The 27,156-nt window shown below is 44.3% G+C and overlaps 1 protein-coding gene across 5 annotated transcripts; it reads right to left on the bottom strand.

Annotated features, from left to right (window-relative positions):
* Positions 1–1,344: 1,344 nt before the first annotated feature.
* LOC148830952 (differentially expressed in FDCP 6 homolog) lies at positions 1,345–27,156 on the bottom strand. Of its 5 annotated transcripts, none has more exons than XM_088921321.1 (11): positions 27,008–27,156; positions 19,623–19,763; positions 17,387–17,572; positions 15,008–15,235; positions 14,508–14,654; positions 13,130–13,241; positions 11,999–12,297; positions 11,466–11,632; positions 8,309–8,507; positions 7,065–7,155; positions 1,345–4,594 (listed from the first exon to the last, which is right to left on the bottom strand). In XM_088921321.1, the coding sequence occupies exons 1-11, from the start codon at positions 27,101–27,103 to the stop codon at positions 4,575–4,577; spliced, it is 1,686 nt and encodes a 561-aa protein (XP_088777447.1). In that variant the 5' UTR covers positions 27,104–27,156; the 3' UTR covers positions 1,345–4,574. The 5 variants fall into 5 exon arrangements, with proteins under 5 accessions (XP_088777447.1, XP_088777444.1, XP_088777448.1 ...); XM_088921318.1 differs by having other exon boundaries at positions 1,345–4,092; XM_088921322.1 differs by having other exon boundaries at positions 13,130–13,238.

Here is a 27,156-nt window from a genome sequence, read left to right as displayed (position 1 = left end):
ACAGCACAGCTGCTGCGATGAGCCCTGCCAACACAGGAAACAGGAAGTTGAGATACTGGCCTCGCTGCTGACATGCGGCTATGTCTCCCCTGGTGAAGAGAGGCTTTCCTGTTGCAGGTGATCGAAATCTAGACACAGGTCCCATGACCTAAACTCTGATCGTTTCCTCTCTTCATTTTACCAGTATTCAACCCTTAAGCCCTTTATGAGCCATCTAGCTCACACTAATCCCAGTTTCTGTATGAAGGGACTCTAGTCCATTGGAGGTTTACCCCCAGGCTATGCTTGTACCCTTTTATTCCATTTTCCCTGGATTAGATTTTGGGATAAAGTATGCGGCTCAAGCAGCAACAACTGCATGGGCAGGTGAAGCCTATGAATCCCAGGTCATGAGTTCAGAGGCTTAACTACTGCTCCATTAGGTCAAAACTGACCAAGGACTGTTCTAGCACAGATCTTTTTTGGGATGGCTGCGACGAATGGAATATCAGCGTTAAATAATGTTGAAATGAAACAGCAGTAGCAGTATTAGTACAGGCACTTAAGGTGGACTGCTTTGAAACAGTGCATATGCTGCTACCAGCCTCCGTGAAGCTCAGCCTCACACTGTTCAACAAAGCTGTTGCGCCTTCACTACAGGGTATTGTGTTTCCCTGTTGTCTCCAGTAAGAACTCAGATGCACTATGTGGTAATTTTTCTGACTGTTATTCACAACAGGCTTAGGCCTAAATTAACAACATTAGGTAGTCACGGATTAGAGAAATCCGCATCTGTGACACCACTACTCAATACAACACATGCCATTCGAGTGGCTTTAACTAGAAACGTTAGTGAGGAAAGGGCGTTCTCTGTTTGCATTCTTTGGATCGTATTTTCTTTTCCAGTTCAACGATACCAAAACAGTTCATCTCTATGCCCAACACCAGTTGCTTAATCTGAGTGCAAACTCAAGTGGGAATTTCCAGGTCTTTTTTCCTAAGTATCCCCACTGGTGAGGGTAGACGAAAGAAAAAGGTTAGTGACACACCTCTCATTTGCAAAGTCCTGAGTAGATTTCGTCTTTTGAAATACCATGTCGTGGGTTACAATTTTTGTTTGAGACTGCCTTGATAACGAGCTCTGCTGGCGAATGGAAATCTGCTGTTCTGTCTGGGGGAAGATATAGTGGCCAGGTTGACCTCATTGTGTCTGTATGTCAGAAGAGCTGACACATGTGATCCAGAGCAAGCTTTTTCAACAAGAACATGATCTTAGCTGGAGGTTTAAGAACCAAATTTCCCCTCCCCCGCTGCTCCATCTTCGCCTGAACACCCACACAGATGGCAGAAGCATGTTGCACAGTCTGCGCATAACAGGATCATTTAATGTCACCCAGCAGTCAATGTACATGTTGTATACCTACAACGCGATGAGACAGGCAAAATGAAGGCATTTCAGTCCCATTACTTTTTCAATAACTACAATAAAATAACAGCAATTACAAAAACTGTACAATTTCAAACTGTTTTACAGTAAGCAGATACAATGCATTTTGACAAACACTCTCATATTTTGTTGACTGCTCTTTGGAGAGACTGCATACAGGCAGACCAGAGATTTTAAATCTTGATTTTTCAGCTTGGTTTTCCTGGCAGCATGAATAGTGAAGGGTGTGTACGTGTTTCTGAACCAGTAATTTCATTTCCTTTAAAAATGAAAATCTATACACTATAGGTAACCATTTCCTTGCCAGAATAACTACATCATCTAAAGGGAAGGCCTTTGCATATGTAAAGGTTATCTAAAAGCATCGTTCATGGCAACAAAACTGAAAATGCTCTGTAGGTCTGTTAGGCTCAAGGACTGTTTTCCAGGACAATATCTGGTTTATTTTTTAGAATTAAAGGTACTCACACTTCCTGAATCCAGAATGTGGCTGTACAGTATTCAAAAGAAGGTTTCTAAATATGGGACGAAGGATGTGGAATTATGCAAATGAGATCAAGATAATTTTTTCATTGTTTCTAGGGATGTGTTAGATGTCAGAGAAACATATTCATTTGAAAATACATGGGAATGATACTGAAGACAGGTGTCTGAATGCTTCTTACCAATAACACCCTTATGATCTACCCAGAAAAGACATTCACAGCAGAAGCTCTTCCAAGTTTTCTCATTTTCTCATTATGTTTTATAATCTGTATGAGCATTTACCATTACAAGGACAACTACAGAGTTGGTCCAAGAGTTATGAAAGTATCTTCTATGACAAACAAACTAAGGAAATTATATTATAATACTATTTGACTTTATTTCTGATTAAGCCAAACGTTAGTCCATTTGGATCTGTACTTTGCTTTCCCAAGGAAAAATTACGTCTAATATCTTGCAGAAACCTAAAATCTTAATAGTTCATTGCATTACTGACATCTTCCTTTCCAGCGCATTACTTTTACAGGTTTTCTCTGATTTTGATCATTATTTTCATTTTTTAGAAGCATAAAAGTTTATTATAAATGCACCTAGTTTGGAATCCTCTTTTTTGTGGTGAGACAGAGGCCTCTGATCAGGTCACCTGTAAAGCCTTTTGCCTTTCTGACACAGCTCAAGCCTGCGCCACCATGCAGAAGGTTGAGGAAAATGGCCACAGTCTTCATCTTTACCAAGCTAATGCAAGAGGTCATGGTGGTGAACAGAGCCGATGAAGAAATGAACAGTCCAGGTGTAAGGGGTATAGAAAATAGTAGAGATTTTAAGTTTCAGAAAAATTAGAAGTTTAGCTCTTAAGACAAGTATTTTTGCATATTTAGAAATAATTCAGAACTAGAAAACGTGCAAAAGCAAGGTTTTGAGGACCAACATATAAACGGGGATGTAAATACTGGATACCTAATAGTTTTCAAGTGGAAATAAAGTGTTCAACTCCATGTGACGACTGGCTTTGATCAGTGGGCCAGTGTTTCATAACTAATTTCACTCCACAAAAATAAGATACACAACAGGAAAGCAGAGCTCAAAGCATGATCTTTAACCTTTGCTCCATGTGAGCACTGTAATGCGAAGCCTAATTTCGAATCCCAGTTCACTAGTGCTCTGTTTTCACCCCTGCTTAGTGACCTGGGAAACACCATGTGACATCAGCTAAGAAGAGTCTATTACTGTCTTCTCTGGAAAGGAGCCAGGAAGTGAACAGGGGTTTTGCTTAGTTTAAACTACTCTGAACAATTGTTCCTTTCTGCAAATAATCTCCTGACTGCCTGCCAGCAGTTAAAAACTGTTGGTTTTAAAGTACCTGAAATACTTGCCAAAATGCAGATGACTGCATTACACCTATTTTCATTTAAGAGAACTCTTAAATAGAAGTACAAACATTTTTTGTTACATTTAGATAGAAGTATTTAAAATATCTAAACATCTTGCAAAGTCTAGTGATGTTCTCCTTGAACACAAACTTCATCCAAGTAAGGGGTGTATTTTCTGGTGGACGATCACTTCTGAGAAATAACTTTCAGCGTGTCTGACACTCTCATCAGACAGGATGTCAGGAGGGCATAAAAACAGCAGTAACCCACATTCAGATGTTTAATCTGTCTGTCTAGTGCAGGTGTTCCTAGAAAACCCTAGTTCATTTGCCTTTTTTGGTTTGGTTTTGGAAGATTATTAAAAAAGAGATTCTCTTTATTCTCTGTCTGCTGTCATAGAAAGAAGGCAGATATGCAGCAAAAACATATTCGGCTGCTAATTCAGTTCTACTCATAATCAACAGCCCACTTTGGCGGTTTAAAAACAAAAGAAAGAAAAATTGGGAAATCCTAGGTTACAGCAAGTTCATTTTGCTCTTTAGTCTTCATAGAAGTTCTGTGCTTCCATTAGGGGGGTCAAAGGTCATGGAAGCCGGAGTCTGATTGGTCGGTAAGAGTTCACCTCTCAGGGCACGGTGTCCATGTCGCTGTCAGAGGCCTGTGAGAGGCGCTTGGCCCCCTCGCCGCGGTTCACATTCTCCTTGCTCTCTTCATCCTTCTCCTCCGACCTCTGGCGCAGCTGCAGCTTCAGCCCTGGGTCCTTCTGCATGGGAACGCGGAAACTGGAGAAACCTCCAGAAGGCCTCTTCTCTGAAATCGCAAGCGAAGACACAGCGAGAGAGAGAGAGAGAGAGAAACAGAAAGCTTTTCACAAGGAGAGCTTCAATTTACTTGCCTTTTAGCTTCGCTTCAGAAGGTTCCAATGTCTTTAATTTAACTCAAAAGAAGCAGAGAGGGAGAAAATCCTTTCTTTCAAAAACACAGGCTTCAAAAATATGCACTGAACAGAAGTGGATTTTCCACTCAATCTGTGATCTCCTGCCGTATCGTCCTGCTGCGCCCCCTTGTGGCGAGCTCTGGTCGAGCCCCTAAAAGTGTCCCGAACCATCAGAGAAAAGCAAAAACCGACCAATAGCTGCAGTCCCCAGGTGTGTCAGCTTAGCTGTCAGTTAGGTTCCTTGATCTGAGGCGATTAGAAGCTAGAGGAGAATACAACTGTCCTGCTGCTGTTGTTCCTATTGCAGATGTTGCTGTTAAGTGTCTGCCAAAGCTCAGCGGTTGTCCACTGGGTTTCATTTGGACTGTCTCGAAGCTAATGAGAGAGAATAAAAGTGGGTCAATATTGGGTTTCTATCCAGAGATCCATGGAGATGAACGGGGGCAGAGAACAAGGGACATACCCTGAGAAAATGTCTAAGTAAATATCCCTTTTGAAAATGTGACAGGTGCAGTTTTCCCACATCTCTTTTGCCCTGTGGAGTCTGTTTCTGGTGCTGCCATATCTTCCCCCTGATTCCCCTGTGCTTTACAAGCTCTTCTCTTCTTCGAGCAGTGCATGCCACAGCAAAGCTTTAAAAGGGATAAAACATTATTTTTTACATCTGACCTCTTGTGTTGAGTAAGGGAATCTATCCTGACAGCCCTCACTTTTTGTTTCTTACAGTCTTAGCCAAGAAAAAGTACACTGCATTATGAAATACTGGGTAGTCAGCATTGTGGTATAAACACCAAAATAATTCCAGTTGTGGAAAAATGCGAACTATGGTCTTTTTTAACATTTCAGAATTATAGCTCTAATAGAGGAAATGCTGAACCTTAACAAGTGCAAGGGAGCTCAGCCCTCCACTCTGCTTCAGAGAACCCCAGAGCCTCTGTCAGAGGCCAGAAAGACACCACTCCCTCTCTGTGTGACATCAGCTGCTGAGCACAACGCCACAGCACTCAGCCCATTCCTTATCCCAGTGGGTTGGACAGTGTCTAACATCAGTGCAGATGAGACCTCCCCACAACCACACTCATGCCCGAAACTCCTATTGTCCAGTCCCAGCACTCTTCTATTTCCCTCAGTTGGGGCTTTACTATGATTAGAACATTATGCCTGCTGCAGGGGATATGAAAACAGTGAAATTGTGCTTTTAATTTAAAAAAATCATTAAAAATCACAAAACATTTTGCATATCCTCTGAATCAGCATCTATACCTAAAATGAGGATTCTCACTAATGTATTGTCATATTGCTCTCCTCTGCAATAGTAATATTTCAAGTAGCTCAATGAGAATGAACTCATTTAAGAAACAGGGAGAGGTGTAGTATTTAACAAGCTGTCATCATTAAGTTGGTAGAATTCAGTACAATTTGGTGAACGGAATTTCACTGCAGTCTGACAAATTAGTACCCTGTTGCAGAGACAAGTTACAAATGCCTGCAGCTGCTTTGCTCTCCGAAATCCGTGGCTGCTCATGTAAGCTCTACCATGCAGTTCACAAACCACACCACAGAGCTCTTTGAGAGGGGCATAGCTAGGAAAGCAGCTCAGCTAGCAGCACTGCGCCTTTGAAACAACTCAGTTTACGTTTGCCTGTGTGCTCTTCGTGAGCCTCAACACATTCACGGTGTCCTTGTGCGACGGCCCAACTCTGCAAGCATGCCTGAGCACTTTGTTTCACTGACATGCACGTTCAAGCGCTCCTCCTCATACAAGGAAGCGTAACTTCTGCAAACAGAGGAGGGAGTGTGTGTGAGCATGTGTGTGTGGGGGCTGTGGTGCTCTTTCAATATCCTGGAGGCTGTGCCTCCGGGTTCTGTGAAACCGACTGCAGGGCCTTCTTATCAAACAGAGCCATCTGCTTTCTGACCACAGAGCACGCTGCTTTCTTCCAGGCACAGCGACAGAGACTGACAGCACCGCCGGAGCGCAGAGCCGAGCTGTGTGGGGTGCGTCGGCCCCCAGGTAACCACTAGGCGGGAAACCTCAGCACAGCAAAGAAGGAGCCTCTCTTTGGCCACTGTTTTCAGAAGCAAAGACTGATCATGACCTAAAAAAGTTCAATGACATCACATCCAAGGCTACGGATCAAGACCAGATTTGGGCATGAGACAATACAGCCATCAGGAAATTAAATTTTTGCAAGATTTGTAAGGAAGAGGTTCTCAACCACAGATTAGCTAACAAACAGAAACCATTAACTATGGGGTTTGCTGCTTGTGGCATTTGGTACAAAAATGTTTGACTTGTGTGCCACCTGGTTTTAGATAGATAGATAAGACTTTATTGATCCCGAAGGGAAATTGATGATTGAATTTTCAGAGTGAGTCAGGGTGAGAACGGGCAGAGGACCTGCAGGAGAAAGAAAAGTGACGTCCAGGAGCTTCTCACAGCCCAGTGGAGGTAAGCGAGAGTGAGTGGGTTTTGCAGAATCCGGGCTGCTAAGAATACCTTCATAGTATCAGAAAAAATTACATAGGATTTCCCCTTCAGAGCCCACAACACAAAAAAACACCGAGCTTGCTGATGTCTTAACAGAGTAGCTTCATCCAGACATCCCGTAAGCACCTCCTGGATTCCATTGCCGAGTTTTTTTGTGTTGTTTTCCCTTGCATCTAGGAAATATGTCCCAACGGAAGGCTGTGTGAACTCCCCCCAGCTGCAACTGCCCATGATCCGAGCTGAATCAAGGAAGACTTCTCAGCGGTCACCCTCACACTATTGGAGCTCTGCATCTCTACACAGCCCAGTGAGGCGGCCGTCTGAGTGAAGCTTCTAGCTTTCCCAAGCTCTCACCTCCAGGCCCTATAGGGTGCATCAGCCGATTCATCTGCACGTTCCAGTGCTTGACGTTGGTGCTGGCCTGCCGAAGCTTCCTCTGGGCAGCCTGGAAAGGGTTCAAAGGAGACACAGAGATCAGGCCTATGGACGGACAGACAGGAGATGTAATTTCCTATGATAATGCAATCAGCTGTGATGTGAAAGCACAGAAATGAACACCTGTGGCACAGTGTGACATGGCATCATGTCAATGGTTGTCTTTTTATTTGGCCCCCTAGTGAAACACTCCCACCTCAGACTTTTAAAGACACAACAGGTCATAAAGCTTGAAAGCTTCAAGTCAGTATGTTTGCTAAACGTAAACTGTTTTTTTTTTCCTTTTGACTTGGGTAAAACATTTTCATGAGACCACAGAAAGGCCTCCTTTTCACATAGAGTCAACACTTTTTCATTATTTATTTAGATTTGCTGTATTATTAATGTATTATTAATAAGATGTATGATGATTTTTTTATTCTTAAAGTAGTTTCCATTTTTATTTCAAATTATTGTAAAAGAAGCCAGAGGGTTTTTGTGGGGGAAAAAAGACACAAACAATTGCCATCGTTCACCGACAACCCCTGACCAGAAACAGGAAGCTGTTCTCACATCATTTCCATGACAACTAGGTTTCAGTGAGAGGCTTGGGCCTATTTTTCACATCTTTTCAAAGTCCAATCAGACCAGGCGGCGCACATGCGTATGGACTTGACCAGGGTAGCTTGCCCAAACTGCTAGCCCTGCTGTGAGATTTGCTTGCCATATTAACCACACTACACTGTATAATGTTTGCAGTAGGTTTTTTGTTTTGAATCTAAGTTCTTCAGCACACAGGCATCCGGTAAACTAATAAGAACAGTAAGAACAGGCTCTGATCCACAGGGCTAGTGCAAGGAAACACGATTGCAGAGCACTGCAGAGCAGGTCAGTCCATTTGAGGTTTTATGAGACACAGGGATCTTGTACAAATCTTACTGGCAAAGCAGGGAAGTTACAGTACTTGTTTAAAATTCTTTTACTGCACCAAACCTCTCTATACAAAAACACTCAAAATAAGGTGATTTAAATGTTAAATGTCTGGCTTACATAAAAATCTGCATGCCCGTGCCTAATGCAATTTGGGGCATTGCTTGCTTTGCTGCCTGTGTCCAGGCCTCAGATAGAAGCACAGGCAGCTGGAGAGACGGACACACGGTTAGACGGCAGTGCTGTCTGCTCACCACCACATCCTGGTCCACCCTGTGCCGGTTGGCCCTCACTTCCTCCAGTTGGCGCTGGGCCTCATCCAGGGACCGGGACTTGCTTTCCATCTCCTGCTTGAGCTCCTGCTTCTCTCTTTGGGTCTTGAGGATGTACTCCTCCTGCTCCTCCTTCAAAGCCATCAGGGCCTTCAGCTTCTCCTCTTCCTCCGCCAGCAGCCTGGGAGAGGGAGGACAGACACAGGTGTGCACTGAAACTACCAAGACTACCAGCCCACACATTCTCCTCTTTCAGATGTTCATTTAAATGCTAGAAAATAACGTTCGATAAAATAATGAGGAAAACTAGATGAAACCTTAATTTGCCTTTTCTCACTGTAAAACAGTGACAGCCGATTCTTTTTTCAAGATGGCTAATACAAGAGGTTTTATTCTTCATTTAATATTACTCCCAAAGCTATGCGGTGTATGGATTGAATGCTTCTCTCTTGAACAACTGGCTAAAAGCCTGAAAAAATCTATGACTCTGTCTACGTGAAAGTCACGCATGTGGCTTGGAAAAGCTTTGTCATCCAGCTGCAGAAAGACAGTGTGCCAGGGAGCACCCTGGTTGGCTTTCTCTAACAGCTCCACAGCTGCAAGTCTCTTCTATCCGAATCACCCCTGATCCTGGGCCACTCACTCCTGGGCTTCCCTTCCCTGGTCCACAGTGGACCTCACTGAGACCGCAGGCCTCTTCATACTTGAGATCCATTGAGCCCCATCAGTTTCAGAGGCTGAAGGTTTTATCTTATCATCCCTCATCTGTCACGATTATAGTTCCCCCTCCTTAAGGGTGCTCCAGCCCTTTCACTAGACTTTATTCTCTGCACCTGTTCCCTATTCCCAGCCCACCTTAAAAGCCAGGCGCTGACGCTTATCCGGGCTCTGCATCTGATTTCCATATCGTGCGAGTCCGGGACCAGGAAGCGCCTGGTCCCGTTAAGGTTTTAACCTCTGTTCCCGTTCCCGTTCCCCGTCCGCCGGTTCCGACCCGGCCTTCGTGGTTTTTAATCTTTCTTCTGATGGATCTTCTGGTTCTGGACTTACCCTTGTGTTTTGGATTTTCCCTAAGGATTACTCTCTCGGATTGTTCGCCTCGGCCACACCTCCCCCGTGCACCAGCGCACCTTGGACACGCCCCCCTGTCTTCAGCCCCGTATTCCTGCATGACGTTTCCCTAGTGTTCCCCCACTCTGTCGGACTGTGTCGTCCGCATAGGGTCCGGAAAGAACTGTTCGTTACATCATCCACACCTGCCTGATAATAGAACGCCATTTCTGTGTCGAGGGGTAAAACGGGGAACAGTACCCCTGAAGGCTCCTTAGCATCTTGCTCCTCCGAGTGCAAGGTGAGCCCTGCGGCCCAGACAACACTGATTCCATCCTGGATCACGGCATTACCCAACCGTGGAATGTGTGTAACCAGAAATGACACAGCACTACTAGGGTAGAGTGGGCGTTAGTCGGCCAGGGATCTCTGGGCTTGGGCTAAATGGCAACTTCAGTTTGCCAGGCACCTGTAACGTTGCCGTCAGTGCGACAAGCCCCGCTCATGCAGCTGGTGCTCTCTCTCCAGCATGTGTCAAAAGATGGAAAGCTCTGACAAGTGAGCACATTAGTCTGTGGATCCACATTCTCCCCATGCAATACAATTCAGAAATTGTACTTGGAAACCTGAGTCGTCGACAACTGAGTCCCTTTCCAACCTCCAGACTTCTACCTAAATTGCTTCATTAGCTACCAATGCAACACTGACCACTAGAGCCCCGAAACTGAGCCACTGAGTCACAGCATTAATCATGTTTTAAAAAGTCATATTTCTTATGAATGAATATTACAAAGGTCATATTAGAGTGTCTGAAAATAGAGATCGATAAGATTCCTCTTAATGACTCGTCTTCCAGCTCAGCATTTCCAGGCACACATCCAGAAATATTGTACTTCGATAAAATGCACTGTCCACAGCAGACGGTGCAACAGACTTGCACGAAAAAAAGGTTTCACACAAGATGCAGGCAACACAGAAAGGAAGTTTTCTTTTCTGAGTTTTCAACACTCGTTCATACCTGCCGATTCCGTCCTCCACAACTTCCCTTCGTTAGAAACTCACTTCCTCAGGCACGCTAACGTGACAACCTGAGGGCATTGCTGTGTCCCCATGGGAACAGAAAAACCTTGCCCAGATGCGGACTGCTCTGCAGTGGCTTTCACTGCCTTGTTATTAACATTTAAAAACAAAATGAGTGTTTATCACATGTATATCCCAGTCAGAAACACACACGCAGCAGCAACGGTTTCAGAATTGGTGAACAGGAGGTTCAATCTAAAAAAAAGTATTGGGAATAAACAGAGAAGTTTATTAACTTGTCCGTTCAAACTTGCTGTTTATATAAAAAACCAGCTAATGTAAAAGATTACATTTAAGAATGACAAAAACATCTGTCTACTTTTATTCATTTCTAATTTGAAATAAACAGGTTTTGTTTAACAATTTGTGAAAGGAAGGTCATACCTACCAGCCTTAAATTTATCGTTTTGTCTGAAGCCACAGATCTTACAATAATATTCATGATATGTGATGCATGCAGGAGGACTCAAGGCCAGAATCAATTTCAATAAGGATTCCCCGTTTTACACTTCAGTCTGAAAATTGTTGTGGGTAAGTAGAACATATTAAAGTCGGATCTGCAGGCCAGCAGTACGGGCTCTGTTGATTTCACACCCTGGGTGTGACCATTCCCATTGGCGCTCAGTGAGGAACCCTCTGGGCGCCTATGGTTCTACAGGATGAAACCCCTGCTTGTCACTAGTCATTTTTTTCTGCTCATGGGACGTGTAGTCTGGGTGTGAAGTACAATTGCAAAGCGATTTCCTTTTGTTTTGTTTTTTTTTTAAAGACAGGGGACTTTTTTTCACAAGTCAAGGATCTTCAAGTTTTTCAGAACCCTTCCCCAGCTGAGCCAACGATCAGCGATCAGACCTGAAAGCTGAGTGATTGCGTGACACTGTGCATGTGTACTGCATGCGTGCATGTCTACTGCATGGGAGCTGACTGAATACAAGCAATCCTATGCACACACAAAGTATGGAGGTGCCAATGCTTGGGGTGGTATGCTGGTAGGCATGCGAGTGTGTACCTGGCCTGTGCGTAGCGGAAGGCCTCTTCATCCTGCCTGGCTTTGATCTCCAGGTGCAGGGCCTCCTCCAGGCGCTGCTGCATCTCCTCCAGCTCCCGGATCCTCTTCCTCTGCCTGTCGGCCTCGGCCTCCTTCAGCGCCATCTCCGCCTGCATGCTGGCCCGCGCCTGCGACACAGCACATCAGGTTGTCCCCCTTACTGCCTCGGACCACTCACAAACAAATGGACTGATCTTAACGAAACCTCAGAAGAGTCGGAGAAAGGAATGACTTTAATAGATCAATAAAACCTGGCCAGCATGTCTCTGGGAGGTGAGAAGAAACTGGGGTAGCCAGCTATGGCCCATTCAAACACAGGGAGAACATGCAAACTCCGCACAGACAGACTCCTGAATCTAGAATGAAACACTCGACGTGTTAATTGCCATGTCACTGTGCCTGTAAGGATAACGCTATTTTTTCCATCTCACTGCAAGGCCCTGCTGTTGCTCTCCGCCAGCGCCCTCTGGTCCCCGCCCGCCCCGGCAGCGCACCTCCTCGGCCTCTCGCAGCTGCACCTCCAGGGCGCGCTGCATCTCCTCGTGCTGGGCGCGGCGCCGCTGCTCGTCCTGCTGCAGCAGGGCCTCGGCCTGGCGCTGGGCCTCCTTCAGCAGATCCAGCTCCTGCAGCTTCCGCTCCTTCTCCTCCTGCAGGGCGCGCAGCCGCTGCAGCTCCTCCTCCTTGGCCGCCCGCCGCCGCTCCCGCTGCTCCCGCTGCTCGCGCCGCTTCAGCTTCAGGTCCTTGTGGAGAGACGTCTTCCCCTCTGCCTGCAGGCGGATGGCCGTCTGGATGGCTGCAGGACAACGGCACCACTGGGCAACGCGGCGCACACACACGCACCCCCCCGCCCTTCCCCGAACACCAGAGTCACGCTGCGAGTTCGTAACGCGCTTTCTGCTACACTGCAACAACACCCGGCCATCAGACAAACCTTCGTGTCTGTGAGGAAACGCATGACACTGCACTGGAATAACCCCCTCGATTTTCAAGGCACAGCCGTCGCTAAGGGGGGGCATTAGGGGGCAGTGCCCCCCCATGCGGGCTAATGTGCACCCTGCCCCCCTGAAATAATCGTCCAATAAAGTGGAAAATATTGCAAAAATATTTATGGAACTAATCTAACATTTCAATCAGATTTTCTTTTTCTGTCATGACGAATAAAAAACGTAGCTAGGCCCCGTGTCACATCTGAGGATTCAGTACGGGATTTATAATGCAACACACAAGGCGGTTTTGTAGCCAGAAATTGTTTTCGTTAATTAGAAAGCTAGGCTAACAGTAGTCTAAATAATGGATATAAGAAAATGGTTCAAAGGAAAATCTTCAGTCACTCCCAAAGCGGTGTATTTGCTGAACTTCATTTGACTTTGCCTTCAAATTTTGCAGCGTTGATTAGGTGACAATCATCTGTAGAGTCACGTGTCTCAATCTGGTGCTCAAACCCGGCCCCCCTGGTTAACACCAAATGCCCACCCATTCTAATTGTTCTGGCGACGGCCCTGTTCCCGGGTTACACCCTCATGAACACACACAGCGTGGATGTGCAGACACTTGGACTGGGATGCATTGGTGTGGATAATGTGAGTCTGGTCGGCATCATGCTGTCGAGTAGCTGACTTTCTCACCTGTGGTCCATTCCTGACGCTGCTTGGTGTCTGATGCGCTCATCTCATAGGTCTTGGCTGGCGTTTTCACGCAGAACATACACCGCTTTCCATCCTTGTCTGGTAACACCTGCTACACAGAAGGCCCGGGGTCAGGCTGGCTTCCCACAATCCCCTGCTAAATCACATTCCAGCCCTGGTGCTGTGGAACTACAGCCTTGTCTACAGGCTTGACATTAGCCTACTATTTTAGTTGATATGTGTATTATGTAAAACTTTTATGCTCCTACCCAGCTGTGTTGTCTCCTCTCACAACAACTGCCCCTCAATCTCTTTATGATTTCTTTAATGCTATACTATTTATAAGGGAATCATATGCATTTTTCAATTTTTTAAATTAGAACAACTTCTCGGCAATCATTCCTTTATGTCTAGGCTCACAGCACTGACTCCTCTACTGCAAGAAGAGAATGAGGACCTGCACGCATGTCCCAGCCCACCCACTGACCCCTTCAGAGCAATTTATCTTTATCTGACATGCTCCAGTCTCCAAAGTGTCCACAGGTGGGCCACAGCCTATTGATGGAGAGGTGTGTCTCTCACTGATGTCAGCCAGCAGGCACCTGGGAAATTGTTAGAGTCGTCGTTTCACTGGAAGCTCTGACCGTCCCAATCATCCAATCCCCAGCCCGGGCTTCAGCTAAGGCTCACCCTGAACTTGCAGGGGGTGCGTTGCCAGCTGAGGCCCAGGGGAGCCTCTTGTTTTAATTCCTCAGCTTTGCTGCAAATCCAATACTCTCGGCAGTCGCATGACTTTTCCCAAAGAGGGCCTTTCCCAGAGCCACCTGACATCGTTCACCCTGCCAGTCCCATGGCTGGTGTGACCTGATGCCAGGTCTCGCTGCACTGGCAGGAGCCAGCCAAGCCACAGGTATGGCAGCCATGCTTGGCAAGACAAGGCCACTCACCCAACCCATGCCAATCCAATTCCAACAGTGCCGATTGCAGTCGTGAACTGGCGCTTGGGGAATTCAAGTCACAGCTGCCCAGCAGCAATACCCAGAGTCAAATCAGTGACATGTATACTGCAGAATTCAGCTTACAAACCAGTCTTGTATTTATCAACAGCTTTCACCTGCTGGGCTGGAACATGGCAGACAGCTGCATTTTATAACTCTGTCCACTCTGACTCTTTCTGGTTTATACAGAACATCTGGGAGTCAGACCATAGCAGCACATCCAGAACTTCATGGCTCCCAGTGCCTTTCTAAGGCAATACCATGACCTGGGTGTCACAGTCTGGCGTGGGCCGGAGTGGGGCCAGCACAGGCCTCTCTGGAGCGGCTGGGCTGCGGCGTGGGCATGAAGAGTGGATTCCTGTAAGTGCGGGGCCACTGACCTCCACGCAGCAGTTCCTGTCCAGAGAGATGCTGCCCTTGCGCTCCTTCCGGTCCTCGCTGACGTAGTAGGCCAGGGAGTTGGGCCGCAAGGTGAACCAGCGCTCCGTCCAGTTCCTCCGCAGCTGACCTCTCTTCCACAGGTAGCCCTGAGGGACACACAGCAATGCATTTACACTGCCTTGTACGACACTATTGTGAAGCATTCAACAGTTCTTTTATCCCATTCATGTTGCACAGGTAACATAAAAACTAAAATGCACTGCAGATAATGCTAATGTTGTGTCCCATTGGGTTTTTTATTGAGCATTTATTAATCAAGTTGGACACCTACCAACTAGTTCTGTAATTATTTAGTCAGTGTGTCACACCCCTGCTTGAACAACACTGACTACAAGACTATTTGTCAGTGCTCTGCCCTTAATCAGACATGGATTGTGTGCAGAAGGTCATGTGTTTGCAATCAGCCCATTCCCAGCCATTGCTCCTCACTGGTACATACCTCTTTGAGCACGTCCCCCACAATTTCTCGGTACACTTCCTCAATAGCCATGCTGATCGTCTGCTTGTCAATGCCCCGTGTTATCTTCCCAGAGTTCACCAGATCTAGGAAGTGCCAGACTGTGATGCCGCTCTGCTGCACAGCCTCTTGGGAAATGTAGTCTTCCAGTTCCACGCAATTCAATTCCATACTCATGGCCACGCATACCTTCTTCAGCAGGTATTCCACCTGGACACAGGGGAATGACACAGTGAGGGGGTAGATATACAAACCACTGACCCACTATTGTACTACAGTGATTAGATGTTAGTTTCTAACAAAGACAGATTCTTCAGAAACACAGCTCAGGTGGTGTAAAAACTGCAAAAAATCCCGAAAAACTTTAGGTGTTGCCAGCGCACACAGATGGACCTCAGATTGAAACTATAATGATAGGCACAAGTCCAAGAATCTGCCCAGCCAAAGCCAGCAACAGAGTCACTGACCGAGTGTGTCTGTCTCTTTGCACTTGGGATTTCAATAATCTCATGAGTGCAAGGAAGACTTCTTGACCACTGATCCTCATTAAACTGACTATGTTACATTACATGAAGGCTCTAGACTTCACTGAGTCAGCAACAGTTTCTATCTGCTAGGTCATCGTCATAGCACTGTTGCAGTATACATGGGAAGACTTCAAATTCAAACTACTGTTGCAGACACAGTTAGTGCCTTTAATTGTTATGTTAACAGTTCATAATGATAAGGTTTTAAAATACAGTTTTAAAAGACTGCCTATCCCAAAATATTAGCTGTGGTTCTGAACTGCCTCTGAAACAACCTATCCAGCCACACATACACACCTCCTCCCCAGTGGTACAAGTAAAATCCAAGACAATGTCTTCACTAAAGTCTGCAATACAATTGGAAAGAGGAGACAGGTGCAAGGATATTCTATCTGCGGATCGCAGTGAAGTGTACCAGTACCGCACACAATGTTTCAGTGTCAACAGACCTCGCCAACGGTTCAGAGAGGCCAAAACAATGATGATATGTGCTGCCATCACACTGAGTGAATTCATTCTCAGTCTCCATGAAATATTAGAAAAGGCATCCTTACAGGGAAGCAAGGATATCAATACAGTACATCTACTGATTCATTGTAGTGAACAGTGAAATAACACTGTTTTCTCCCCCAAGTCTCTCTGTTCTTGATTCCTCCTAACTTTAGAAAAGTCCTGTAGGTTCTTTATTTTTCATTTTTCACAGAAATGAGTCTTCGGTTAGCAAAAGCAAAACTCTGTCGTGGCAGCTGCTCACAGGTGGATGAATGTGTAGAGAGCGCTTTGTTTTTTTCATTTTCCATTCCCTCCCTCACAGAGCACCTCCCCTCCTGGCAGCGCACACCGCGCAGGACTGTTTTCACACAGGAAGCAACTGAGCAACGAGACACCAATACCAGCCCAGGAAAAACACATCTCCTCGACCCCATACAGAGGCCCCCTGATATTCCAACTGGGCCTACTGCAGCTTCAGACAGTGACAACCCCACCAGTATGTGAGCTAGGAGGAAATACGACACTGTGGGGCACGTTACCAGTGCACTAGTAGCAGGGGAAGTCCAAGGTAGTCTGTGAGTGTTCATGTGAAAGAGACACACTCGAATCTTCCTCCTGTTGACAAACACCGACCCTCTCTGACATGCCTGGATCCCCTCGGCCTGCTGTGGCTAAACTGTGATCACAAATCGCTGGGCCGCAAGCACCTGAGCATCACGTGTCACAGAACTCTTAGAACAGCAGGTGTGAAGTGCATTGATGCCGCCAATGAAATATAAAGAAATCAAATTGTGTTCCATCTCAATGATGACCCACAAGTCAGTCCTCCTACACAGTAACCTCTGCTAACAGGTCTATGTTAATGAGGTTGGCCGGAAGCTGACGTACACTTAGATCACACTTGTTTGTACTGATTCACAGAGATTGTTCTTATGGAAACAAGTTCAGCTTGGCTCCATGCTGCTAGTGACAGCATTGTGTGTGCCTTTCTCTGCCTTGAAACCTGTCGAAGTAGCCCCCTCTCCTTTTTTGGGTGCAGACCTCCCAGTCTTTGCGTCTGTAATTTTTTTCAGGCCTTTTGTATTTTGGACGATCATTTTAAAAGAATGCTCCGCAATGCCAGTCATACAGTGCTTGAACAGTTATGACAGCAGTTGCTTTTGCTCGTTTTTGAGCTCTCATATTCAGATCACAGCCCAGTATGGCCTGGGACAAAAAAAACAACAACAACAAGGTCAACAATTAAGTAAACTCAGGTCAGTTAATTCAACTCCAGTTTGTATCTGTGTGTTGCGGTGCATGCAGGCCGTGTTGGGAATAGCTCCCCGAGCAGAGTCGCTACCTCGTCAGGCACCATGACCAGAGGGTACCTGTCCTCAGACAGGAAGTTGAAGAGGCACCAAAGGCGGAAGGCGTCGTGCATGCTCAGGACACTCTTGCCGTTCTTCTCTGGGCGATAGTTCTTCTTGGCCGTGAGCGTCCAGCACAGCTCATCAAAGTTCTCCTTCACAAAGGCCCCTTCCTCCACCTGGGCAGCCACGGAGAGAAAGAGAAGCCGTCACCTGGCCCTGCCGCTGGACAGGGCTGAGCAGTCCTGGTCCCGGAGAGGGCCGGGACAGGTTTTCATTGCAGCTAAGCACTCAATCGGCTCATTACTGGCTTAGTGGGGTCAGTGTAACAGCATCTCCCAGCACTTCAGGTGCTGCTGCTTTGGACAGACCTACTGTAGAAAACCTGCAGACACACAGGCCCCCCCCCCGGGACCTGGACTGGACAGTCTAGGATCTGGAGTTCACACCCCCTTCCTTCCCAAAAGCTAAAGAGTAACTCCTGCCTCTGCTAGAAAGTTAGAATCAAATCCCAAGAACCATGTGCTGCTTTTTATCCCACAGCTAAACTGATAACTTTAAATAATATTTTATATATTTATATTTTATATGTTTATATTTCCTTTATTCTAAAACTTACATAGCCTGTGAAAAAACATTACTTTGATGCAAAGAATTTCAGGATTTATTGTTCCTAAAATACCTGTTATTGGTTATTTGATACTGGTCATTGGTTATTTGATATGAGTTGTGCTACATTGTGAGATGTGTATTTGATTGTGTACTCTGTTGCTGTGTGACTGGCTGGCTGTATATTTTGCTGTTCTGTAATTGCAGAACAGTGTGTGTAGATTGTGTGCTATATAACCAGCTGTGTATTTTGCTTTTGTGTGACAGGTTGTGTAAGTTGACTACTGTGTAGATGGCTGCGCAGGTTGTGTGTTCCATCATTGGATTGTGTATGTTGTGAACTTTATATTTGGTTGTGTATTTGATGTTGTATAATAGGTTGGCTGTGAAAGGTTGGTATTTTGCTGTGCTGTAATTGCTTGTGTGAGCCAGATGCTGTGTCTGCTAAAATATTTTGAATACTTATCATAACAAACAAGCTGTACAGTAATGTAAAGCCTAGAAAAATATCTGAAACTGTGTTTACGGGCAAAAAGAAAGAGTGACCTGAATTCCTTTCAAATGCCTATGTTACTTATTGCTAGATTTACTTGTTAAACTTTTAGGCTGTCTGGGTGCCATGTAGCACTGGCAGGACACAGGGCCTGGGAGGGGAGTGTGTATCCTGTCCAGGATTGAATTTGTTGAGGGAGGAGAGTGTGCCCCAGTCATCCCAGTCACAAACTGTTTTCCCTCCTACCGTCCAGTAAATGGTACCAAAGTATTCGGTCCAAGTCCAACAGACTATGGAACAGCTTCTACCTCCAGGCAGTAAGACTGCTAAATAGCCAACCTGCAGCTCCTTTAGCAAATCACCTGTAATGGCTACATGGACACACAGTTTTCACTGTATTCAGCATAACCGCACTACTTGTATATATTGCATACACCATGGACACATAGCAGCTCTACTCATATTGAGTTTTATTCCATTTCTATTACATCTATTATTATGTAACCTTATTTTCATAACCTCAATTTTGTGATTTTTGTGTTTTTGTGATTTTTATGATTTCTGTGATTCTTGTGATTTTTGTGAGCTCGCGGAAAAGACATTTCATTGCCAGCAACTACTGCTGCATGCTGTATTGTTGTGCATTTGATAAATAAACTTTGATTTGATTTGATTTTGATTTTGATTTGTATCCTGTCCAGGATGGACTTGTTGAGGGAGGGAGTGTGTATCTTGTCCAGGATGGACTTGTTGAGGGAGGAGTGTGTATCTTGTAAAGGACAGACTTGTTGAGGGGAGGGGGGTGTGTATGCTGTCCAGGATGGACTTGTTGAGGGAGGGTAGTGTGTATCCTGTCCAGGATGGACTTGTTGAGGGAGGGGAGTGTGTATCTTGTCCAGGATGGACTTGTTGAGGGAGGGGGGTGTGTATGCTGTCCAGGATGGACTTGTTGAGGGAGGAGGGTGTGTATCTTGTCCAGGATGGACTTGTTGAGGGAGGGGTGTGTATCCTGTCCAGGATGGACTTGTTGAGGGAGGGAGTGTGTATCCTGTCTAGGATGGACTTGTGGAGGGAGGGGAGTGTGTATCTTGTAAAGGACAGACTTGTTGAGGGAGGCGAGTGTGTACCTTGTCCAGGATGTACTTGTTGAGGTAGGGCATGTAGCCCTGGCTGGACACAGGGCCGTCGTCATCATCCCGAAAGTGCTCCTCCAGTGCCACAGGGTCATGAGGGATACTTAGGACCGTGCACAAATTGTGAGACAATACCTGACAACACAAAGACACACAAGGCAAGACACAGCCACATAAGGCAACACAGAGACACACAAGGCAACACAGACACACACAAAAAAGAAAGAAAAACCGAGATTAGCCATAGAAGCAATGTGAGGGAGTCTGGCTTTCCTTGGAGACCCTATGCAAGAATGCAATTTTAACTCATGAGTTGGCACTTAGTTTTTGAAAAATAAAATTCAAGCAAAGAATGTTTTCAGTTTTTTCTTAGTTTTACACATGTTCTGCATTGTTTACACTTTGGAGTTGGTGCACACCAGTGCCATAAAAATACAACTATGTGCTCTTCTCAGACCCATCGGAAGGTACAGAAATGCATGGTTCAATGACTGAAGCATTCTGAAGCCATGAAACCCGGAAAGAGGACACATCCCAAATTACATCCTGCATTACTGCCCTTCAAACGCCTCATCATGTAGTAAAACATGACAAAATAATAGGTATGAAAAGGTTTGTGACTGAAACCTAAAGAAGATGAAGATGCACAACCTCATCTGCTAAAATTGAGGTAAACCCTGTATTAGGTAATTAAATCTCACTGACAGTCTCTACCAGGGAGATTTATAGTATCTGTAGGAGTCAGTACTCTTAATTGCTTATGAAGATATGCCATATCTTCTTCTCAAGACTTGTCAGTCACCGAACAGAGAGCCTAGTTTCAGGACAGCAGTGCACATCTACCTTTGTAGACTGCTCCCTAGCAGGGGCAAGCATGTCTCCTGTGCAGCACACTGGGAAGGATGACAGGGAAGTCAGTTGCACTGCGGTCTCTGTGTGGAGTGAGTTTAAGATTGCACTTCCTATTGCATTAGCAAAATAATAACATACATCACAGTTACCGAGTTACAGCTCCACAGGGCTAGTAAGGTAGCAAACATGAGAAAAGGCCTTGAGATGTCGTGGTAAGAGTTTTGATGCAGCAGGATCACATGACTTTCATGATCACCCCGGGCCATAACAAAATAACAGTGTTAATAACTCAATTCTAGACACCAGTGCACATTTTTCTCATTTTGGAAGTTCGAGCCATGGATATTCTACACAAAAATACTATGAAAAGGTACAGTGGCATAGTGGTCCTCCAGAACAAGGCCTGGAAACCAGTGTCTTAACAGATCATGAACAAGACTACTCACACAGCCTTTCATTTATAAGAGAAACTCCATGGCAGATAATCATGACAAAGAATGATGGGAAATGTAGGCTTAATATGATCACAGGAAACAGCAAACACCAAAGTTAGGCATTAAATACAGTTAAAACTACAACTCGTGTTCATAGTCAAAGCTGAAGACCCTTGTGATTTTTGTCACAAAGCAGGCTGCCAATATAGTTAAGATACATGTGCACACACATTTTAGAGAGAACACAGTGGCCAACACTTGTATTTGTAAATTTTGCAGAGCAGTCACTATCAATTTATATATTTTTTAGCATCTCGTGTCAGATATTTACTACAGGAAGCTTACTACAATAAACTTTAAAAAAAGACTTTTGAAGGAATAGCTAAGTTGATAACAGGGAGGGTTGCTCTGCTGTGCTGTGCTCTTACAGGGATATAATTTGTTTTCCATCCCAAAACTAAAGCTGCTCTTAAGCATTGCGCTAAATAAACAAAATGCAGCCACAGTTTTTTGAGGGCTTTTGAAACGAGCCTAGATCTTGTTTCAAGAACATCAAAGTTTTCAGACAGCTGATATGTTTCATTATTTGTTGGTTTAATTGTGCTATTTCAGGCTGAGGCATGCTTTAGGATGCTGCCAGTGAGCAGCATCTTTGTTGGGAGAGGAGCAGCTCATTGTTTGGTCAGGAAGGAGCACGTGGAGCCTCACAACTCCTTTCATGAGGAACGTCCTCAGGAAGACAAGATCAGAGCAGCTAAAAGTAGAAATCCAACACCAAAGGCCAAAAAAGAAACATTATAAATAAACACAGAGCAGAGGGCACCTGACAGCATTAAGAGGAAGTGCCTTTAAGACTGAGAATGTGAAGCACTGTTTTGTTGAAGTCCGGAAGATATAACCCAGGTTTGTTTTTGAAACCAATACCGCAGCTTCCTTCACAAAATACTCAGAGGCCATCCTCTGATAAATTTGTAACAAATACCCAGACAGGCAAGACTGGCTCCTCATGTTTGTAATTAATATTTTCATTAAAAAAAAAATATTAGATAAGTTTTGCCCACAACGCTGACGTCCCTGCCAAACACATAATTTGAGTGGCCACAATCGGCCATGTTTGTCCTGAGCTCTGTGAATACAGTACAGTATGTACTGTAAGGCAGTGTTTGCAAGGCCTTCTGTAGTCAGTGTCTGCTTTAGACCTGTGAAAGTGGCTAAAATGATCCAACATTTTCAATCAGCAAAAAGAAACACAATCTCAGATTAATATCAGGGTCTGTAAGTGTAACTATTTTGAATTATAACTAAATTCTGGACAAAAGTCTTTGTAATTTAGGATCAATTCAACTTGACATCATCTGGTGAACGTGTCAACCGAGATTACTGTATATTTCAGCTTATTTCCAGGCTCGCTTGTGTCTGTGTTGATCTACAAAATGCAACAGTTCACTGTCACAGACACCAGGGTCAACTGTATACATAAGGAACTTTGTTTGTTTGCTGCTTTACTATTGAATATATCTGTGATCTTTAAAGAGAACTAGAGGTCAAAGCTTTTTCAGGATGGGTTTCAACTTGATTCGCATTTCCATTCCTTAACTCTAAAAAAAGTATCACATATGCAAGATTTACACAGGAGGTGACACAGTGCACTGAACATGGGTCTAATTCAAAGGAAGTCTCTGAGACAAGTCAATACAGTTGCCTTAAGCAGTAAGCTTACCAGACAGCCTTCACAGCAAAAGCATTGCTAACAAGACTTCAGACAACTTTTCAGAATTCCGACGGGCCTTAACATATTAACGCACTCAGCAGTCTACTGAAAGTACTTAAAATGCTCAGCACTCTCCTGACATCCCTTAACGCACACAGCACTCTACCAACAGGCCTTAACAGACTCAGCACTCTAGTGACAGCCCCTAACACTTCATGTGAAACACAAAGAACACAAAGAAACACAAACACAAAGAAACAGGGATGCAATTCTCTTGCTTGATTCTACTGTATACTTATGTGCTATTATTAAAATAATAATAATATTGTGAAATATTATTAAATTAAATCACACCCCTTTGTTTTCAGAATGTGTGGACAATATCAGCTTCCCTTTAGAAAATGAAGTCCAATTTTCAGAAGGGAAAGTTTAAATCAGCTTTACTGCATCCTGTTGGTTGTATCCCTCACTCCCACCCTCTCTTCTTAAGGAAGAACGTGCTGTCCAGCAGGTTTTATATCTTTAAATCTCCAGGTTCTTTAGAACAATAAAAGGATAAGCCCTATCCAATTAAGCAAATAATGAGTTCAATTAGGTAATTAAGGGCTGAAGTGGAAAGAAAACCAGAAACCTTCTGCCTGTCCAGGACTGGTGCTGTACACCACTGATTTAAAACAACAATGACATTTTCTGTCTGATCTTAGTTCCTGCATTCATCATCAAAACCCAATAGACATAACAGTAGTTCACAAAGCTAAATGCAAAATAGGAACTTACTTTTGAATACTGCAGAAAAAAATGGCCACAATGAAAAACAGGTCAACCTACAGTATGTTAGAACAAGGAATGTAAGAACAAATGACCAAGTTGACCTCACAGTTAAGATCATGACCTGGTTCCGTAATTCCTAGACATTTAGACAGAACAGGATTTTACCTCTGAAACTTTAAAACCTTCTCGTAATTGATATTGTTGCTTATTTATCACCTGGGACCAGACAATACAACAATGCCCTACGAATTACCCTACAGAATCATTTTTATTTTGTAGTTTGTTTGTTTTTCTACATTTGCTGTTGTCTTGTCTAATCCTAATTTGCACTGACAACCAACATAATGTGATAAAATAGAAACCTGCATAGCTGGTTACTTATTTTATCAGCTGGCTGTGAAAATTAGGCCAAAATCAGACACTGTAAACAGCAGTTTTTGAATAATGATTTAAAAAAATAACAGGTGTATTTTAATTAAATTAAAACATATTCTATAGATATTTGATCAAATACATCTCTATACAGTATATATAATGAAATACCTAAAATTAACTCTAGATTTAAAAATTCATATAAAAAACCCTATGAGGATATGATAAAAATTTAAACTAGCCTGAGTTAACGAAAAAGAACATTTAATGTAGATGCAATGTAGAGATTTCAAACTACAATTTCTAAACTACATATTCGCAAAGTTACTCACAGAGAGCATCAAATGTTGATTTTTAATTGTAAAACAATTTAAGCAATAGCTTTTAATTGAAAAGAAACACAAACAGTGAATCCCAAACGTTTAGCAAAACTGTCACCAACTTAATTTTTTATTTCTGCTTATGATCGCGAGATGGAGAATTCTAGGTCTGAAAAGCCAACATAATTTCCGTGCGTATTTCGGATGATCTCGTTTGAACAGGGAACAAAAAAAAAGAACCTCTTTAAAAAATGAAAACAAGATATGATGTGGAGACCCAACTTTCTTGAATTTGTTTTTTTTTTTTAAACTGTGTTTTGCAGGTTTTTTGTTATGACATGGAAGGAGAAAAACAGCATGTCAAACGAGAAAAAAAGAAATGAGAAGTGAGCTCTTTATTTCTACATGTCTGCAAACAGGAGATCTCAAGTTTCCTACCACATCCTGCCTACCCCACCTCCTTTCGCCAGAAGAAGGAGGGCGAGACTGATGCCGCCTGTCCGTGCTGTGCCGAGCCTGAGCTCCCTGCTGCTCTCACGCACAGCCCCTGCGCGTGAGGGGGATTATCCCGGTCATGGGACCCAATCCCTTCTCAGTCCCCGCTTGCCAAGGGACAAGGGACACAGGCAGGTCAGCGCAGCCCCCAGACCAGGTGAAGACGGACGTGAGAGAAGCCCACGAAGACGTCAAAATCGCCCTCTGTCCTGGCGCCTCTGCAGGCGCCGAGACTCCTGGCCTACTGCTCAAGGGTCGTTCTCAGTCCCTCGGGGCAGACACTGCTGGGGCATCCTTGAGCCAAGGTGCTCTATCTTAATTTTTCCAGCCCTGCCGGAATGTTAACTAGTGCTGGACTAGTGTTATAGCCAGCCAGAGGAATAATATACACTTGGCTGACTTTATGCACCAGGAATCACAATCATCATGATGCCTCTGAGACACACGTATGCTTTTGGAATATTCTTTCTCAATGTTCCCACAGACCCTGCAGACTTTGGCAGCGCTGACCCACCCCCTGTCCCCCCCAAAAATAAACCTCATGTTTTCAAATCATTGTCTTGACACATCAGCACTACCTCCATCCACACTGCTAACAAGGTGTTGTTGTTTCTTTTTCTGTTGCAATGAATCTCATTTTTCTTCATTATCTGCTGTGAACACGTCACAAGGACAGCCCATCTGAACGTTTCTCCCATTGGTCTGACACATCACTACTAGGAGTGAAAATCAGCCTGTGTGCTTAATTCCATTGATCAGCCAGCTGATATGGCTTCAACAGGGAAAAGAAAACCTGACTCATGTACTCACATTCCTCACAGGCAATGACAAAGTCATCCCATTGGGTTTGAATCAACCTTAATGTCTTTCAATGGTGAAACATGGAGAAACACATGCCCTGAGTCTTGTCCATGGAGTGTCTGAACTATACAACACACTATACAACACAGGTTGTGCCAGACCTGGTACTTTCAATCTCCCCACAGGTGTGGCATGAATTCAGTTTTCACAGGGCTGTGCGGGGCAGACTCAATCCAGGTCAGGATACTCTCAGAAATACTTTGGTGCCAGAGGGGGAAGTGACAATATGCCAAATATAAAATTAGCCACCAACAAAAGCCCCTCTCTGAACAGAATTCTAGGAGCTCCTTGACTGCATCACAGGGCCAGAGCTTCACTGAGTGACTCAGTACGAAATTCGGATGAAAAACGTAAGATGGATGAATGTCTTTCAGCCACAGAGTATTGTCACTTCCTCTTTTGAACAGGTCTGTGGAGCGATCTGGTTCTGGGCCTTGAACTTCCTCATGGTCAGGATCTGAACCTGGAATGTGTACCCCCCTCCAAAGTAAAAGACAGAAGCCAATGCTATGATTGATATAATCAATTCTTGCATACTGCAACATAGGCTCATGGGTTTCTTAATAAGGGCATACATATATCTGTATGGTCATTTATTGTCTTCACCTTTCAAAACATAGAAGGAAACTATCTACCTGTGTCTTATTCTGTGAAGCATTAAGTTTCAACAGCGCACGAGATATGGCACTCCTGAAGTAAGAAATCAGTTTTAATCAAAATGTTTCTTAACCAGCTTGACTTTGCAAAATTCCTTCATTTCCTCATGAAGAGAGAAGAAACGAACTGACTCTTCATTTCTGGTCTTCACATTTTAAGGCACACACTCTCATAATTGCGTACAAAAGAAAATGTCTGTGCTATGACAAATATTTATTTCAATTGATATTTTTTTCTTCTTAAAAGCAAGAGGTTGTCAAATAAGACCTGGTGGCAACAAAAGCACACATATTTTTAGTTTTCAAATAAAAGCACTATACTGTACGTCTTCATAAATGAACGTATGTCTTCATGGTAGGGTTGTGGACTATTAGAATTAGCTCACAGTTACTAAAGGAATTTCTCCAATAAATAAAGTACAGTTCCTGGAATGTAATTTTAAAGTGATTTTGTTCTTTACCAAATGAGAGAGCACAAGACGTGATTGATCCTGGGCTTCAGACGCAGATAAAACTTTCATTACAGACCATGCTGGCAGAGCTCTGCTGAATATAGACAAGGACAGAGGATTTCAAATGATGGTGAAAACTGTGAGCAGAGCAGTCACCTGAACCAGGAAATGCACGACACTGAACACAGCAGAGTGAATCCTTTTAAAGAAATCCATCTTGGCCCACCAGGGACCAGACTGATTCCCACTCCAGCCAACTCACTTAAGACTTTTTAAAACCACGCTTGGAAGGGCATCAGTGGCTAGTGAAACTGCACGAGACGACAGCACATAGGAAGTCATAGTGCCGAACATCGTCCCTGCTGAACAACATGACAGTGCCTGAGTCTCTTCTTTGTCTCTCTTCAGCAACATCCACCAGCAGCAGAAAACTACGTGCAACTGACCAAACTTACCTTCAATTGTGATTTGGAAACCTTGCCACTCTTCTCCACGTCCAGAGCAGTGAAAGCATACCAGATGGACTTCAGCAACTCCGCTCGTAGCTCCATTACTGCTGCGGCATGACTTTCTTTTTTTCTTGTCTGTTTTTTTCCCTCACTAA

The sequence above is a fragment of the Atractosteus spatula genome, chromosome 7, assembly GCF_055471065.1.
Source record: "Atractosteus spatula isolate fAtrSpa1 chromosome 7, fAtrSpa1.hap1, whole genome shotgun sequence".
Classification (NCBI taxonomy): domain Eukaryota; kingdom Metazoa; phylum Chordata; class Actinopteri; order Semionotiformes; family Lepisosteidae; genus Atractosteus; species Atractosteus spatula.
This window is presented reverse-complemented; position numbering and strand designations above follow the sequence as displayed.